Source organism: Triturus cristatus, chromosome 5_1 (assembly GCF_964204655.1).
Source record: "Triturus cristatus chromosome 5_1, aTriCri1.1, whole genome shotgun sequence".
NCBI classification, from domain to species: domain Eukaryota; kingdom Metazoa; phylum Chordata; class Amphibia; order Caudata; family Salamandridae; genus Triturus; species Triturus cristatus.
Window position 1 is genome coordinate 371,508,319 of NC_140587.1, and position 19,667 is coordinate 371,527,985.

Below are 19,667 nucleotides of genomic sequence, written 5' to 3' on the forward strand. Positions count from 1 at the left end.
ACTGCCCACTTAGTGCCTATTCATGGGGATAAAATAAAGTACAGGCTTTTGCTATACCTGCATTTGACTTCGCTGTGATAATGTGGTTGCAGTCAGTTAATTTATGCTATCAAAAGTGAGTTTTGAAAGGCTGTGTACTTGCCTTCTTTGTGCGGTGTCACCCCACGTGCGCATCCACATGCAGAATTGCAGGCGAATACGGCTTCTATTAGCTCAGCTTTTCTAAACATTATTTTGAAATTACTGCCTTAGGCCTTTTACGTAAAGTACAGGTGCATTCGCTGGGTAATCTCTCGGGGTAAATACTGAGCAGTCTCCAGTTCTATATGAATGATAATTGAAACTTTAATGACAGCTTTCATTTCCTGTCCACATCTGAGCATCACTAGTTACTATTAAACATCACTGCTCTTACGATTTTCATATGGTGTGACCCCCAACATTGTCAGCCTCGTGTCCTGTCAACCCTAAAGACCCAGAATAGCAGTCAAAAAAACTGCATTACCTGAGGGGCATCAGTGAAAAATGTTATTGGCATTGTATTGTACAACAGGGCCTCTTTCTTTCCAAAGCACACAGGCACCATGCTGATTTAGACCATTCCCGTCCTCCTGGCAATCAGGCTGCTTATAGCTGCAACAAATCTTGCACGCAATTCACCAAGATTTTGCTCTTATTTTGTTTTTGTTTTTAGTTTTATGTAGCACAATCTCGAACCAAAGGTCTATAAGAGCACCACGTGCATTACATATGGTCACATTATTTTTTTTATTAGAAACATGGAGAATAAGTGAGTTTCCCAGAATCACAGGGTTTTCATTTGACACTGATACTGTCTGACTCCTGGAATTTAGGAGTTAGGCAGGAATACTAGAAAATAAAGTCGCATTTCAGAGCAAGATCTCTGTAAGTCAGCTCCATCATTTTTCTGGGCCTTGTGTTTCTGAGGGCTGAGTTGACTTCTACTGAGCTAATATTGAAATCCTTGTTTTAAAAGGACTACATTTTCAGCTTTCTGTTAGCCTGTGTGGACTACTAGGAACTTACAGGCTTATTTATGAGCCACCACGCCGCCAGATCATCACTTTTTGAGAAACTCCAGCAAAGCAGATTACTAAATCCTATCTATGAGGCCACGCAAATCCACTATGTGTGGCTTTGGATGGCCTCATAGGTGTGGAGTAAGACAAGACAGCGCAAACCGCTGCCTTGCCTTACTCTGCACTTGGGAGACGTACCATGGGCATTGCGGTTGGGTGTTCCAACGCAACACCCATGGATTTTGATTCTACACCAGATTTACAAGATCAAGCCCCAAATCCTTATGCCTTCCTAAGTGAGGTGCAATGAGGGGAAAGGTCTTTATTTCTCCTAGTTTTTTCCCCTTTCTATGTGTGCTGCGTTCTGCAGCACACATAGAAAGAGGAAAACGCATCTTAGGGTTGTTTTGTGTAGGTAGGTGCCCCTTCCTGCACAAAACATTGTTTTTGTACAGGAAGGTGTCCCTTCCTGCACAAAAGCAATCCTGCTGACAGTGCCTGCAGTGGCACTAGACTGCCAAAACACCACTAGTGCTGCAGGAAAGGACAATAATGCACTGTATTGCATAAATACGGTGCATTTCTGCCCTTTCACTTTGGCACGGGGCAGCACAGCAGCATAACTTGCTGCGCTGCCCTATGCTAAATCCCCATAAATAAGGGCCTCACTATCCTGATATTTTAGTCTTTCTATATTTATGGCTGATGATTGCCAATAAAACCTTTGGCTTTTTAGGATCTATTTTTCAGTCTCCTCATCCTCCTGAGCACCCTTCAGGCAGAAAGGGGTACATTCACTCCCAAAATGTCTTTCTCTGCCCACCATTTCCAAAGTTCACCATTTCCAAAGTTCACCAGTCGCTGCTGGGAAAACAGTGACTGTGTGTGTTGATATTTACTCTAATGCTAATACCTTTGGTGAAAGAATGAGCTGACCAATATTTAATCATCAAGAAAACCACATAAACTCATAATAGAGACATATTTTAGAACAACCTTTCTATTAGCATTTTATGGCATGCCTTTTCATTTACCTTCTTGGATTTATAACACACTTTACTGTAATGTACAAAGAAAGAAGCTTTTCTGGCCACAATAATCAGTGTATTGCAGTAGCTGTGTGCATGCGCACATGAGCTCCATCTCTGCCTCGATGACTTTTAAACTCCTATTCAAAATGCAACTCTGAGGCCAGCGTTGGCTCTTCCTGTGTGCATGCCTTTCACACTGTTTCATTTGTTCATGCTGCTTCAATGCAAAAGCAATGGTGGTTTCTGCACCAACCTGCGGTAAACTACCCACTTCCATATTGCTTGTGGAGTAATCCCGATTGGCACTAGATGTTTTTATTGGAAATCGTCAGTCGTATAGCAGTATTAAAGACAGCACGTATAACAGCTTCTGCTCTGAATGCTATCTTGAAAGGTCATTTCAGGGAGCATGCCTCTCAAAGTTACCGAAGGTGTGGCGTCTTTGGAGATATGCATTGTTTTCTGCCTTGTGCCACTTGTGTCCAGCACAATATATTGCCTTTTTCAATAAACAGGCTGTAACACTTTAATAAAGTTTCAATAACTTATACTGCACAACTGCTCACCAAGTTACAAGTCACAACAAAAAACACAGCTTATTATTAATCAGATAAGCGAAACCTAACGCATTTACTAATGCTTGTTTTACCAGTTTTATGTACTGCACTCTCTCTTGCAACATATCTGCAGAAAACACCAGTCAATGAGACAGAAGGCTTTGCACTCTGTATGCTGGAAACTGCGGGAGGTGATTATATTCATATGTAATTCTTGCATCTCTCTGGTTGGCGATGGGAGGGTGCTATGCGGTAATCTATGTGTGTGCAATCTCTGTAGATGCATTTGTGGGTAGGAGAGAGGAGGCTCTCAGTGGGCGTTACTTCTCCTGCTACTCGCCCTACGATTCAGACCTATTTTGGGACATAAAAAGTGCATGAAAACGCATTGGTTGCTGCCATGAGTAGATCCCATTCTGAATCTCATTGCCCCTCTGAGCCCATTGGATCCACCTCTGTGAGTTGTGTGTTGCTGAGACAGCCCCCCACTCTGAGGGGATGCACTGGGACACTTAAAAGATAACGTTAAAACGTTGTTTAGTGGGTACCCCTGGTGTGTGTCCTGTGCAAAACATTTTCAAACCTTCCGTTAAAAAGTATAAGTAATTACTTCTTTCAAGTTGATACAGAGATTTGTTAATGTATCAGCTGAAACTGAACCTGAGAAAAATGGCATCAAGTTCACTGGACAGGCAGCCAGGGGTGTCCCAAGGCTGTTGATAAATATTGTGTGCCCCTCTGTCCAGGTACTGCAAATATCTCTATAGTAGAGAGGGGTGTGGCACTGTGCTGATGGAAGCACTAGAAGTGACGAAGAATTTCCTATGTGTGAGGGCGTGTACTGTTTTTTCACAAATATTGTCTGGAACCGGGCTGCTGAGGATTTCTGTGCCGTTATCAACATGGGCTAAGTAAAGAAGTGGATTACGACCAGGGCTGGACTGGCTGTAGCGGGCTCCGGGCGTTTCTCAGGTGAAACCACCAGGTTGGGGTCCGGTTTTGGGCCCCTAGGGGGCAGGTTTTGTTACAGGGGGTTGGCAATATCGGCCCCCTGTAACAAAATCAGCCAAAACTGGATCTTACAAACAGCTCAGCTGCACCCTACCTCACCTCAGGGGAGGGAGGGCGGCCGAGCAGTTTGCCAAGGCCGGTTTCCGTTCCCAGTCCATCCCTGATTACGGCATGGAGTTGGCCTGGAACAGATTTGTGCACACACACTGTATGGTAAGCGGGCACACAACTACTTGTGTGATGGATCTGGAAATGGTGATGGCGGCAACCAATCACACAGGACATTGAGAACACAATAAAAATCAAACATGTCGTTGGGCTCTCTCCCAAACTCACTACAGGTTTGGCACAAAATGCCTTACACACAGAAACAACATGGGCATCAGGCACTCAAGGTGACCATGCTTAAATCAAAATGTAGGAGGTGCAGAGGAGAAGGGAGGGAGCACCAGCCAGTGGGAGTGGGAGAAATAGTACCTCAGTCAGAGTGTGAGCAGAGGACGAACACTGATTAAGTTTTATCAATCTGTGCTTGGTCTCTGCTCCACTGAAAAGGCTGGAAGTGACGTTTGCCCAGCAACAGCCATTTGACGAGGCTGTAAAGAAGAAGGTACTGGACCCAACAAATGGTAAGCAATGGGTGGGCTCCAAGCCCTTTATGTAAACAATAGTGTCTTGCATGCGAGACACATGCACTAGCGCATGTTCTTCCGGGCTTCTTCATAATAATGTTAATCTAAGTCTTCTGACTGTGGCCTAAACAACTTCAACATCTTCTGTACCTCTTCTATTTCGTCTCCTTCTACAATAATGTTCAAACCATTACGTGGAAGTTAAATCACTTTAAGAGTTGTGGAATGACTCTTTTTTGCTAGTGGATTAAGGATAGCCATGGTTTATCATTTTCTAAACAGCCAAATCATATTGTATTGAGATATTTGGCTGGCAAATGTCTTTTCCTGTGATTCTAAATGCGTTGTCCTTTCTGGGCAGTCACTCATAACTTCTGCCGCATTGCACTTTTTTCCCTGGATCTTAAAATTACGTTTGGGCAATTCAAGCCTTACCCCTACAGAAAAATCGTGTTTTTTAATCGTCCCTTTCCTATCTTGCTCAGCGTTTACTCAGAATTGTTATTTCTATGCTGACAGAGATTTACACAACACTCACTTCCCAGTCCATCCCCTTAAACTCTTTTCTTTTGCAGCAATATTCAAGAAAGGATCTAGCTGATCCAGCTCTATTTCAAATGAAAGATGAAACAGAGCTGATGTTCTTGGACAAATAGGTAGCTATTCCCCTAACCAGGTTAGCTCTACGGCCCTTTTCAGCCCAACACTTTCCATGCACACAACAGTTAAAATCACAAGATATGCCCTAAGGACTGCAGAGCAGTGCTGTAGTGAACAATGTTCAACTGAGATAATGTGTTCAAACAGTTTATGCTGCTTCTGCAGCCCTAAGGCCTAGTCTTAGGATGGCAATTATATGGTGATTTTGGACACATTATTTGTGTGTGGGCTTGGTTAAATCCTTCAATATTGGTTATATTTGGCATAGAATGCGGCGGTGGCCTGGAAAATGAATTAATCTTGCAGGAGCTAGGCCTTAACGAGCTGCCTGCCTGGGCCAGGACACATTTAAATTGACCTGCCTTCCTAATATGTCTGAAGTTGTGGATATGTGGTATCCAACATCTTCCCTAGAATATAGTCCAAAAGCTACTGCCAAGCTCAACAATTAGGTTGAACTTGAGTGGTGTCTGAGGTTTCAAAGTCAAGGCAGCAGAAATCTGAAACACTCAACCTTTGGTCCTTAGATGTAAATAGAGAAGACAAATTGCCCATCGCCCAAGGATTTGCAAGAGGTGTAGAATGGAAGGAACCGTTGTACCAGATGCAATGCTGTTATTTTTACTTTGCACTTAAAGCTAGATGGGGAAAACAGCGATATGCTTCTGCATGATAATGGTGGTAGCTCAAAAGTACCAGAAATAACTAGCGTTAATGTATAAAATAGTCCTTTTCTAATACTTCCTGGTGAAATATTTGCAATCCGAAATTAGGGGGAAATGTACGTTAACTTTAGAGTTAGAAGAGTTCTGGCTCACTTATCTTCGTGAATTATTAATTATGCTAAAATATGAAATACACCCCTCTATATAGTATCTGAAGATCAGAGGAAAACGCCTTTTCTGCAATTAATTATTGAGCTTCTTAAATAAACATTAAATTACCTTTATAATTTGTTTAGCCGTTTATTCCAAATATTTCAAATTGTAACATGTGTATTCGCAAATTGCTACACTTTAAGGGAGAAATAAACAATCCAATACTACATACCATGTAACAAACTACACTCAATGTGTCATTCTGCTACAGTTTAGGCTACAATTGATTGCTTATCCATTATGGGTTCATCCCAAAACCACAGTATATAGCGGATACGTTTCGTGTAATTTTAGCAGGGCACCATTTAGTGTAATGTAAATGAAGCATCAGGTGTGTGTTCATCTAGTTAAACTTATGGACATTGATTTGGCTTGCATCTTCATGCGTTCACCTAATTCTCTTCGTATGATGTAAATTGCCACCTGCACATTAATTCTGAAACCCCATGCCTCTGCTCCTATCTTGCTGTGTTGTTTCTCACTTCCTTGGATAGCCAAAGTATACAGCAGTCTCCTACAATTTTTATAGGCGATAATATTCACTTGGGATGACATTTAAGACCACCTGCGTTACCTACCAGGTCGTCAGAAAGGACATCGCTGCAAACCTGGAAAATAAATGAATCTCTTCAGATAAGCAGCACCGAAATAGAGCCATGGGACTGCCAGGCCGGAGGGGAGAAAATCAATCAATGCAAACAAACAGAAGGCAGGCCTTCCCCACCTAAACATCCAAACATTGGAACCGCATCTGCATCAACATGAGGATATCCTACCCTCCCCCAAGTTAGAAAGGAACTGACAAACCATTTAAAAATAAAAAATAAATACCTCCCAATACAGTACGAACCTATGTATAATGCTGGTCTTATTTAAACATAAAACAGCTGTTCAGTGCCCATCACTCTCCAGGTAAGTTTGAGATATTTAGCTACAGTTTTTCACATACACAGACTGGGAGTAATTACTCCCAGTGAGTCAATTTTTGCATTTCTGTAATGATAGGAATGAACCCTTCTTGATTCAGGGCATGATTGTAAATCTGCTCCCACAAGTTTCCGAACTCAAAACCGTGCAGAATGCCAACTGTTTTGAATTCACAATACATTTCAAGGTTATCTCTGGAAATCTTTACTGGGGTAATGCTGAGAAACGTCTTCTGAACTCATTTGTCCATCTGAAAATATACATGCATGTATCTATATATATGGCATTTCTATAGTGTGACCCTAACTGCAAGGTTGTACAACACTGTACATGGTCAAAGACAAGCAAAAAGTCATGGAGTAAGAGGAGAGGAAACTGGGTTGTGGATGATTAATGCATGGTTCTTTAAAGAGTGAGAATTCAACTCTTCACTAAATTGGAGCAGTACTGGGCGGTCCTGAGGGATATGGGAATGTTGTCCTAGATCCTAGGTGCACAGATGGAAAAGGCTTGCTGTCTTTATTTTTTACACTTCTTAGTCTTCAGTCTGATGGTGTTCCTGGCTGTGGATGTGCCACGATCCACCTGAGATGGTGAGTTTGTCTGCAAGGTAAGCAGGGGTGCGGACTGTGATAGCTTTGTATATGATGAAGCTAGTTTTGAAGATGGTACAGACCGGCAAGTGGAGTCACTGGAAATCCATCAGAAGGGGGATCCTGGATCAGACGTGCTGCAGAACATAGGATGCCATTAATGGGTTTCTATGTAGAGTATTGCATTACCACCATCCAGACGCAAGAGTACGAGAACTTGAACTGAGGTTTTGAAAAAGCTGGCTGAAACGGTTTGACATTCTTTTGCTGTCTTTGTTTTTCTGTCAATGTGTTCGTCTGTATTTGTAATGAAATAAAACACAGCTTCATGATATGCTGTCAGAAAATCTCAACAGGCACAGCTCACTACAACTACAGGTGCCACATCTACTGTTAGGCCCCCATCTCTGCTTCATTTGCTAGGATTCTCCTATCTTTATGTTCAGTGCTCAATTGATCTCCTTCTAGACTTGCATAGCACTACATAGAAATATCAATCCAAACAATCAATTGTACAAGTTGACTCAAGTACGCATGTTTCACACACATGCACAGATAGATTCATCTTGATGTTTTCAATTTCTAGTGTATTTGTTCAGTCCTGTTTTTCTTTAGCATTCTAGTTTTTGAAGTCCATTATTTATTATAGAAAAAAGCAACAAGTGCCAGACTTCAAATAAAAAAAAAACATGACTTGGTTCTTGCCTGCCATGACTCTACTTGAATGGTCCTATATATTGTGTCAGAAATCTAAATCTAAATCTGTCTAGACAAATATTGTAAACAAGCCTACCTCTTACAAAACAAGTCCACTTGACTTGTAGAAAAATTACACATTTGTAAGATTACTTTTCAAATGCTTTAATTAAAAAAGCAACTGTTGACAATCCACCATCTTTCAAAAAGTCAACAGAAATCTAACAGCTTACCTCCCTTTTTAGTTATAATCTACACTGTTAAGAGCAGATACCTTTTTGGAAAATGCCATATAAATTGTTTTGGTTGAATATAGTTAGTGAATAAATATCGCTAACATTAACAGAAACAACAAAAACACATACTCAGACTGAAGACATTCATTTATTGTCACCTGTATTCGCTGCTTACTGTCTGAAAATCTTATCAATGTACATACATGATGTTGATTTTTCTCCATAATGTAACTGTTGGAAAAGGGCCCTCTCTGAAGGGCCAACCATTTTGCCTTCCTCCTCCACTTTTCCTGACCTTGTTTTCGTTGGCGTTAGGACTCTAAGCACTTAACTCCTGCTAACTGTTGCAAAAGTGCGTGTGTTCTCTTCTCTAAACATTGTGCAATTGGTTTACTCCTTGTTGACCTATTTAAATTACTTGTATGTCCCTTCTAAAGTTGTACACCATATACATAGGGCCTGTAAATTAAATGCTACTAGTGGGCCTGCAGGACTGATTGTGCAACCCACACAAGTAGCCTTTCAAACCTGTCTCAGGTCTGCCAAAGCAGGGCCTGCATATGCAGTTTACTGCCATTTCGACTTAGCATTTAAAACTACATGCCTAGCCTGAAACTCCCCTTTTATTACACATAAGTCACCCCTAAGGTAGGCCATAGATAGCCATAAGGGCAGGGTGCTGTGTAACTTAAAAGTAGGGCAAACACTTTTAAGTTTTACATGTCCTGGTAGTGACAAACAGCAAAATGTGTTTTCCACTACTGTGAGGCCAACTCCTCTCATAGGCTAGCATTGGGAATTCCTAAAACACTTTAAAGCTGTAATTAATGATTAGAAAAAAGTGTCCCCGACAGCCTGTCTCCAATACACGTCTGGGGTGGGAGAAAGCTACACTTTGTGCATTCCTTCAACACAGCCACAACACAGGAGGATTAGATGTGTCTGAGTGCCCATCTACATACATCTGCATTCTGATGGCCTTACGTGGGCAGGATGGAAGAGAGGGGCTAACACTTCACTTGAAGAGGCAGTGTCCTCTCCCCACACAAAGGACTGATTACCCTTTTCACGTAGCCTGTCAGACAACACTGGGTTGAAAGGGATACTTGTGCAGTTCAGAGAGCTACTTTGAAGTCACCTCTGCATTAAAGTCACTTTTGGGTATATGCACTAGATCTCTGACCCCCTAAAATCAGATACTACAGGACTTGTAAATGAAGCTCAACCAGATGAACTGCAGTGCTGCTAAACGGACTCAACTGGACTGCTGATCTGAAAGGCCTGCTTTTCTGTTTGTTGCCCTGCTGCTCTCTGACTCTGCTGAAGGAGAGCAGAACTCTTCCTTCACACCAAATAATCTTCATGGGCTTATTGGCTTGTGTCCTGTTGCTTGAGACTAAGGAATATCATAGTCTCTACCCCTGCTCTTGTGCCTGCTCACTGAAAGTAGCCCAGATACTTGAAACAAAGATGTTGACGTATCTGCTGTCTGCATGTAACAGAACCAGTACTTCGTCCCAGATGGAGGAGTATAATTGGCGCATCCCTTAGGAACCAGTGCTTTGATTCCAGAGACTGACACATTGGACAGCATATTGACACTGCTGCTGCTCAGTAAGATCGAAGCATTCCCTCGACTGGCAAAATCTAATGCATCACTCAACGCCTCTCGACTACATCACTCGTATACAGAACTTTAACTTTGCCCCGGTCCATGCTTCTGAGCGCTTTACTATTTTATTCCTTTAATATTCATTGTCTCAACAACTATACTTTTTTTTGTCGTTTTGATCTTGTTTTTTTCAGAAAACATTAATCTATATTTCTAAACCAGTGTGGTGTCCTTTTGTGGTGTATTAATTGTGTTACTTAGTGAGTGTGCTGCTCAAATACTTTACACATTGCCTTTTTAGATTAACCTGACTCCTCTGTGCCGAGCTACCAGAGGGGGAGTATATGTTATCTTTTAGTGTGTATCTAGCTTACCCTGACTGATGGTTCCTGACTGGATACATACATCAGCCACCCAGGAATCCCAATTCTAACAATGACATAAATAGTTCAAATACATTACTAGATATAAATGCAACTTAAGAGCCCTGTAATGTAACAGGTTGACCCTTACCTTGGATGACATGGACGTATCATCAAAGGATACCTTGGTTGTAGACATGTAGGTGTCTGTTACTGTGATGTCTTCCAGCTCGGTGCTGAAGTGGTCAGGGCTTCCTCCATTTGATGACTCCTTGATCACGCTGTAATTCATGGCCACGCTATAGCTGGTGGGTTTCTCAGAACGTTTCTGCTTACATTTGCAAAGTTTTCTGAAAGCTGCTCTGAATTTCTGGGACATTAGATTGTAAATGACAGGGTTGATGGCGCTATTCAAATATATGCAGATTCTGCAGAATAATAGGAACCAATTTTCATGGTAAGGCTTTGCAAGAAAGGAATTCACTACTACTAGTGTCCTGTAGGGCATCCAAAGAAATGCAAACAGAATTACCACCACTGCCAACATCTTGGTAACCTACAGGAAAGAAAATAAAGATTTACTGAAAGTTCTGCACAAAAAAACTGAAAGCAGGCAAAGAATGGAAGCATTTGATTTCTTGATACTGTACATCTCCTGCTACATTCTAAACATTATGTACTTCAATAGCTTCAATAAATTAAAAATGGTGTTCTATTTTTAACAACTGATCATCTAGAAGTGTTTTTTCTGCCACCATGCAGTAAGGGCATGGTGTAGGTGATATCTAACTGGGTAAAATCCTCAGATGTCTGGACGTGTTCTTTGAACTAGTACTATAATCGAATAGAGTACACCACCTATTGTAGTGTACATTTATGTCAGTACATGAGCACAATTGTAACACTATATGCTCTACGGGTAATCCATTAAAACGTATCTCTTCCTCCACTGATCTGATGCTAATATTCAACTGTTGTTAATAGTTGATGGTTTTAGCACTAACAGAGATCGCTCATAAGATTCTCCGAACTCAATTAACACAATATAACATAACATAGAATAAGATATCATAACATAACATAAAACTAAACATGCAAGACTCTATCACCTGCCATTGGCTGCAGGCGAAACTCAGAATAACCCTCAAACATTAGTGTTTCACCCTTTAGAAATATTGGTAATAGGGCAGCAAAGTGATATAATATAGCTGTTTTCACTGTGGATTAGCAGGATAACTGTTTGGCATTTCCCTGACATCTACACCACTACCCCATCAACCAAATATAGAAATATGAGGAATGTACCTTACAGAGTAGAGGAACGGTGTCACAGAACATCCTTACCAATCACAAGCTCATGAAAAAGCACCAAGGCTCAGATTTACAAAGCCCTTGATGGGCCCTTGTGCCATACAAAGCAGCCTCAGTCGGCACTAGGCCTTAAGTAAGATTTACCAAGCCATGCAAAGTCACCTTGCATGGCCCTGCATGGCTTGGTAAATATAGAGTAATGTAAAGCAGCGCAAATCGCTGCCTTGGGAACTCTGCATTGGCAAATCATTGCATGGGTGGAGAGTGGGTGTTCCCATGCATCCACCCATGGAGTTTGATGTATTCTAAAACTTACTAAGGGTAGTAAACCCGAGAATGCCTCAAAATACTACGCCATCTCAACAGAGGCTTAATGGGGAGAAATATGTTTATTTCTCCTTGTTATTTACTCTTTCTACATGTGCTACATTCAGTCAAATTCATAGAAAGGCGAAAATTCCTTGGAGGATTGTTTTTGTGCACAATAACCATTGTATCTGCAAAGCTGGCACTCTTGCACCATGGTGAAATGGTGAAATGGTGCCTGTGTCGGTGCTAGGCAGCACACAGTATGCTAGTGCAGAGAGAGAGCAGGAATGCGCCATATATAAGTAAATATGGCATATTCCTGCTCCCTCCATTACCTCCTCTTCAGACCTCCCCGTCACAGTCCTTAATGCATGAGCAGTAGCTCCTGCCACAGAACTTCAAGCAAAAAACTCCCTTAGCCCATCCCTACCTTCCAGGCCACTCCCACATCCAGTCTGTTTCCTGCTCTTTGGTGAAGCTTGTCCTTGCTTTAGTATCTGATCATGTGTTAAGGACTGTGACGGGGAGGTCTGACAAGGAGGTAAAGACCAGTTACTCACCAGTAATATTCATTACTCCGAATCGTAGACCTACATGTCACAGTCCTGGTTCCCATCCCTCCCTCCCTGTTCGGCTTCTCATGCTTGGTGGTACAGCATGTGCTACAGTAGGTCAGGGGTTATAAGACACAGGATGTGGGAGTGGCCTGGAAGGTAGGGAGGGGCTAAGGGAGTTTTTTGCTTGGAAGTTCTCTGGGAGGAGCTACTGCTCATGCGATAAGGACTGTGACAGGGAGGTCTACGACTCAGAGTAATGAATATTATCAGTCAGTAACCGGTCATTTGACGCAGTGCAGCGAAGGTACCTTTCTTCGTTGTGTCAAATCTTCGTAAATCTGGCCTCTGGTGTTTAGAAAGAAACTGAAAACTAACCCATTCATGGACTTAAAGATTCATATAAAGGTAGATGATAATATCAAATGTGCTTATTCTAGTCGGATGTGGTAAATTGTGCATGCGATGAATTGCACCTGCTGAAATTATCACTAATATTTTAAGTATGGAGGGGGTAATTCTGTCAATGCTGATGTTGTTGTCGATAATCCAACTGATGCCTGATTTACGGAGAGTTGGTGGATTTTACATAACTCTGATACTCTAAACCAGGATTTAAAAATTTCCACCAATCCTAGCATACAGTACTATGATGCTATTAGTACGTCATTACAGTCACACAGCCGGAATACAGAAGGAACCTTTCAACTACGCGCAGTCAAAAATTTGAAACATTGCAGAAAGAAAATTCAATTTACATTAACATTTGCTTAACCTTGCATATTAAGTCTCAAAATAGGGTTCTGCTTTTAATATAAAAATAATAATACAGTCTGCTTTAAAGGATTTTAGCCTGATTCACATTAGGGTGGTAATACAGATTTTGCCCTAAAATCTCCAGTTCTAGAATAGGGGATTCAGTGGCACTGATGGCTGAGTTAGCGTCATGAAAGACGACTGGCAGTTTCACAAGAACATGAAAATAGCGTTTTTAACATGCTGGGAAATCCCTCCTGCAACCCCACACACACGCGAAGGAGAACAGATACGTGGTCAATGACTATGAAGCCCCGCTTTCAGAATATGATATACGAGTGACCTGAATGGCAAAAATTCCACCCCTCAACAGGCATTTGTAGATTTTCCACCCCGCCCACCACACCCCCCACCCCAATTTGTCTTCTCTCCTGTCACTTTGATGGCAAACCTCAACCATCGGGGCATACATCTCTACTTGTGGCACACTTTCTCCACCTCTCGCATCCTTGATGCACCTATATATTTGCCATTGCTTATTAACATGTTGAATGTGTATCCTTACCATGTCGTTCTTAATAAATATCTTATTCATAGAATTTGAATCATTTTCAAAGCAGTGCAGCCGCAGAGAACGTGATAGGCACTGCCAGCAATAGAAAAGTAATATGTAATAAACAAATAAAGGTAAATAACTGTTTTATTCTGTTGACCATGCATGTGAACGACTGGAACTGGAAAACACAGGTTGAAGAGCATTAGAAAAGGGCCAATGGAGAGGGGACACATAAACAAGTCACAAGTAATTGTATGCTGATTGCTGTGCTTGCTGGCCAAAGTCCACAATAAACCGTGTGTCATCTAAATATAATCGTAAAAATGTCATGAAGTAGACAAGGGGACATATATAGATGTTAACATGCATAGATAAACGTGAAAAGCCCTGTGGGTCTTCACAATTCACTTTGATGCTCCAAGACCTAAAGGTACCTTTGTTGGCCAACTGAAGATTTGAGACAGCAAATTAAGTAAAGGGCATGTCTAGAGGCAAGAGATAAAAAAAAATACAACAAACAACACAAATGCTACAAACTATCTTTAGAGGGGGAGGATAATTATTATTTTAACCTATGTGTAATTCAATGAAGCATCAGATTCTACGTTGAAATATGATTGGGTTCCACAACAAGACATTAGTAAGGTCTCATGATTCATTGGTCAATTCCAAGCTGTGCAAGTAGTAAAACATGAGAAAAATACTAAAAGATTAAACGTCCATAAGGTTTCAAATTATGTAAACAGTAGGTCTACATAGATCCAAGCCAATCTGTTTCACCAGAGGTGGAGGTCATGACGTGGCCCTAAACCAGATTGTGATCTACATGTTAAAACTCTCAGTTTTTATGCTTTTGAACTACCTGTGCCGCATGGGAGGCCCTACTGGATGGTCTCCTATTGTACTGTTCTATTCGGATGGTGTTGAGCTGCAATTTTCAGTTCCCACATTTTAAAGCAAGGTTCGCTGTTGTCTACAGCTGGGCACAGGACTTTCTGACCAACTGGGGTGTAACTCATGTCCAATTGTAAAAGCTAAGCAAAGAAAATTGTTGCCTTATTCAGCATGGTAACTGTGCACAGAGGTTTCCTCATCTAAATTGTCATAATTCTTTTGGGAAATAAAAGCAACTTCACAATTTTTTTGGGCTAATGCGAAAAAGTGCTTTAATATTTGGGGTTGATTGAGGTTCACCACAAGTAGTAAAGGCAATAGCTTGCTAGGTCCAGTTAAACGTTTAAGTAATTTAAATATGAGTTCAACCCCTAGTAGCTACGGCCCGGTACAGACATACTTAACTTAGAGGAAATCTGTGAAGCATTTAGAAAAGTACCAAAACAGTTCAAAAGTCAAACATACAACACAATAAAAATCCCACTCCAATTTATAAAACTAGAATTAAATATATTGAATAAAATTTACATCTAAATAGCATCACAAATTCAAGAAGGGTCACTGATGATATGCCTTTTTATAGTTTAAAGTCAAAATAGTACCAAAAAGCACAAAGCACAAATGGTAGTCAATGGTCAGGGTAGACTGGAATGTAGGTGTGATTTAAGGTAACTTAGATGGAGACTGAGTCAGGTACACTAACCAGGTTTGGCCCAGTTAGAGGCTTTACCTTGGGACATAGTCTTTATTTCTTGAAGTCAAAATCCTTCAGCGGGGCAAGGCAGCAAGCGAGGAAGTTCTAATGAAGTCACATAAGTGTTGCACAAGGTACTGCTGAAACCGTTGGTTTTTGACGGGAAAAGCTCTTCTGGGAAGAAAATTCTAATTTCATGCCTAGGGAGGTCCTAAGGCAGGTGGGATACAGTTGGCAACTAGGTATCGTTAGATTTATACCTTCGGACTCTAATATGAAGTTCATTATACTTCAGTGAGGAAGATTAAGGTTGCCTACAGTGTTGAGTTCTGCAAAGCCGGATATCTTCTCGGTGAGGGATTACTGAGTCAGATTTTGCTGCTGCGTATAAACTTAGAGCAAGAGAAACCTGATTTCCTTGTCCCATGAAGTTGTGCCTTCAGAGAATAGCATGGGGTGTTTTGGCCCTGTCTAGATCTAGAAGTCCAAAACTATTCTAAGTCTCAGGTTTTCAGCAGTGGTAGGAGAAGTCCAGATAGACATAGACAATGGTCCCAGAACCTCAGGAACAGCACTTGGGAGTCAAAATGCACTCCAGCAAAGATCACCAGCAGGGTCCAGGTCAGGTCCAGTTGGTAATGGTCAGCTGGGAACCTCAGGAAAAGGCCTATTGGAGATTTTGGTAGCTCTGTAGAGACACAGGAGGTCTGCCAATTGTCCTTTGGAGTCCACGTCTTTGTCCTGAGTACCTGGTAAGCAGGTCCAGTCCTTCAGGACCCATGTCATGTCACAGTCAGCACATAGAGTACTCGTTTGTTCTTCCACAGGTCCACAAAGTATTCTTAATAAGGTGCCTGGGGAAGTAACATTTATGCCTCGCACTAGCTAGAGGTTGGGGGTAGCTCCTAGAACCTTTCTAACTGACAGGATAAAAGATTTGAGGGATAACCCTTCCCACTTTTGCAGAGGTACCTGTGTCCCTACTGCAAACAATCCTACAGTGCACCTCACTCTCAAAGTCCAAGAAGCCTTCTTCCCTTGTGCAGGTCCTGTGTGCCCACCCAGATGTGTGGTCAGGGAAATGAGCAGTGCCCTCCGCCTTGGCGAATTAAAGCCAGTACTGGGGGTAGGTTTTCTCTGGGTTTGATGCTCGACCTGCATCACTACATTTTGCCCAAACTCATCAAAATTGTGAAATTGCTTCAAAAACACTGAAATGTGCGAAGAACTAAAGATCTCGGAGCTGCCTTTGTATTCATACTAATTGGGCTGCAAGATTAAATATCTAACGCATGTATACAAACCACCGAAAAAAGAAACCCCTGCCACTATCTTTCAGAGCCTTCCTGCTAATAATGGCAACTACAAGCATGGTAACTGTGATTCTTGTGATATCACCTCTAACACAATGTCTTTTTTACATAAAAACATTAACTTGAAATATATAGTCTAAACCTCATAAAAATCAAAGCTTTTGTAAGCCAACACAGAAGCTTATTATGAAGTAAAGTCACCAAAGGGCTCTTGACTGCGCACTTTCATGCAGGCTAACCATGATAAGAATGAGATCTACTGAGATGTTTTTTGATATTGTCAAAAAACGCAGCAACAGGAGGAAACTTCGAAGAACTACTACGCAGACCTGTGTGCAAATGGATACACTGCTGCAGCTCAATGGAAGAAGGCATGAATGCCCTTGAAAAATGGAATTCCATTATTAAAATCTAATATTCTGCATATTGTATTTGTTGAACTGTAAATAGACGGCCACCATCTATCAATAAGTAGAATTATAGTTGATCACTATACCTCAGTTGATTGTTAACTTGATACCTATTTTCACTTGTAAATTGCACATCTCCTCCATTGGTCAGTTGCCCATGCTAAATAGACTGTCTTCTGAACTCTATTTTTTGTTAATTACTCTTCCCCTCCAACCATTATCATAATTGTTTCCTCAACATTTTGGCAGGTTGTTATCTGCTCAATTAAACGCTAAGGTCTTTTAATGTATTTTTATTTTTACTGCTCAACAACGCATACCCAACTCCAGAACAAAGCAGAACAACGTCATCATTTATTGGGGTTTCACAATCATGCACTCAATGCTGCGCCCGAGTGCAGCAGGCATGGATTGCACTGCTGCTTTTTATTTTACAGATTCTGCTTTTTTTATCCATGCCAACATCTCTCATTTGGTAAGTTATCTGTGATTTTTAAAAATGCCGCTGTTGCATGTTTGTAAATTCTTTGGACTAATCTTTTTGAAACCATTTAGCTAGCACAGATCACTTTACGAATATATATAGAATTATAGATGGGTAAGAGTGAGTTATGGGTTTGTTTTTCATAAAGAGGTTCTGACTGACAGAAAATAGACAAGAGTGAAGCTCGTGTTGTTTATGATGTTGTGGAAGTTGAAACAATTTATGTAAATTTAGCCTCATGTTAATATAGAAATGGGCTTTAACGTTAACATAGATAATGCAGAAAATGCAATGTTAACATAGTTAATTTAGTGGTTAGAGGAAATGCATTTTTATTAAACGTGCCACATAGAAAATGCTGTTTCTTTTTTTTTACAGAAACTCCCACTTCTATCATTGTTTCTCTACCATGTCTCAAAATATTCTTATTCTTTACTATCCCTTTTATAAAGTAAATGGTTTTCTTTAAATGCTGACATCTTTGTGAAATATGCTGTTTGCTGCAAAATGTATTCCATTTCACTTCACACCATATGATTTCATCATTGTTTTTAGTTTTTTCTAATACATGCTTATAATGAACAAATAGACTAATGAAAGAAAATGCTTGCTATAGCTCTGATTTCCACGATTTAACCAGGACATTCTAGATATTAATGTTTCATTGCATAGAGTAGACCATTGTTACACAAGGGGACACTGAACAGCTAACAGAGTAGGCTTGCTGAAGGTACTCATAAGAACCTTCCTAGATGAACTTTTGTAACATTTTATATCCGCATTCAAATAACAACATGTCGACAAAGAATTTATTGTGGAGAACGAGGTAGCAGACAACAGTCCATCGGAAGATCCTTTTCCTCTGGCCAGGAATGATTCCACATTTCGAGTTTGCGACATGTTTTGTGCTTTTCTATGTAGTACATGTTCCTAGCTAGAGAAGTAACTCATTCTATGCACACCTTCCCAGCTATGCCCCCTAGCACTTAACTGTGCTACTGTTGCCCAATATTGCTGTAAGCTACTGCTAACAACTAAGATTTATCTTGTTTTCCTTACCCTTTGTGAGGAGACTTTCTATCTTTATGCTATTCATAGATACAGCTGTGATTATTTACTTTTCTCAATTTTAAGAGTTATTACGGCAGCTGTTAGGGAACTCGCTAAGCTTCCAGATGACTTTTTATGGGGAGCTCAACCTTTTATAGCTATTAGCCTTTTGCTAAATTTATGTGCTCTTTTCCAAAGGAACACTTTATGGATTCTCGCAAGGATAGGTTAGGTCCTTTCGATTATGATAGGGACTAATTATTTTATGGAACATGCTGTTATTTTGTACGCTGTCTCTCATAAAATAGTTTCATATATATTTCTGTACACAGACTTATCTGACTAACCAGAATAAAAAAACATAAATACGAACTAATCTCTTAAATGAGAAATAAAGCTTTTAAAACTTCATCAAACCTCTCATCATTGACTGCACATTAAATGCTGTAAGTTGATGAATACTTTATAAATGTATCCAGGTTGTGCTCCATTCTAACACAGTGGCAAAGATTTGTTGAGCTGGGGAAGAAATATGCATGGAAATTGGAATTTTACGGAGTAGGTTTAAGGTAGATCTGGTTAGAAAACATTCTGAGATTTCCGCACTTGCAATGTCACTCAAAACCTCAAGATGAAATCCATCCCCATAATTTAATTTGTACCCAGCTAACATTTTATGTAATGTATGCACCACAAAATCTTCTGCCCCTGCTTTTAACTGCTATGCACGGGCAAAGGAGTAAGAACCTTGTACCATATTCTTGTGATTATCAGTTGACACATTGTTCAATACAGTCAGCTCATTCATTTTGCTACCCATTAGCATTTGTGCTCCATAGTCCTCCTTCTATTTACAGTTTATTTTATAACTCTACTCTTATTCACAGACATTGTAGTGCTCTTAATCCCCTAACCTCAACTTTTAATTAATGATATAAGATCAAAACACCGCCAACAAATATACGATCAGCCTATAGATAGCCACTGTATTGACTATGATTTTGAAGTGAAAATCCAATTTGCTGTGTACCTACTCTGTGACGTTTGGATCGATCGTCTCTATGCACCCAGAGTGTTCACTTGTAAGTTACTTATTTTGCT

At 40.6% G+C, this 19,667-nt stretch overlaps 1 protein-coding gene across 1 annotated transcript in view; it reads right to left on the reverse strand.

The window, feature by feature from the left end:
• TRHR (thyrotropin releasing hormone receptor) overlaps positions 1–19,667 on the reverse strand; it is a 693,546-nt gene that overhangs the window by 125,950 nt on the left and 547,929 nt on the right. The window contains exon 3 of the mRNA XM_085605090.1: positions 10,387–10,791. Within this exon, the coding sequence (XP_085461216.1) occupies positions 10,387–10,791 (405 nt within the window). The remainder of the gene's footprint in view (positions 1–10,386; positions 10,792–19,667) is intronic.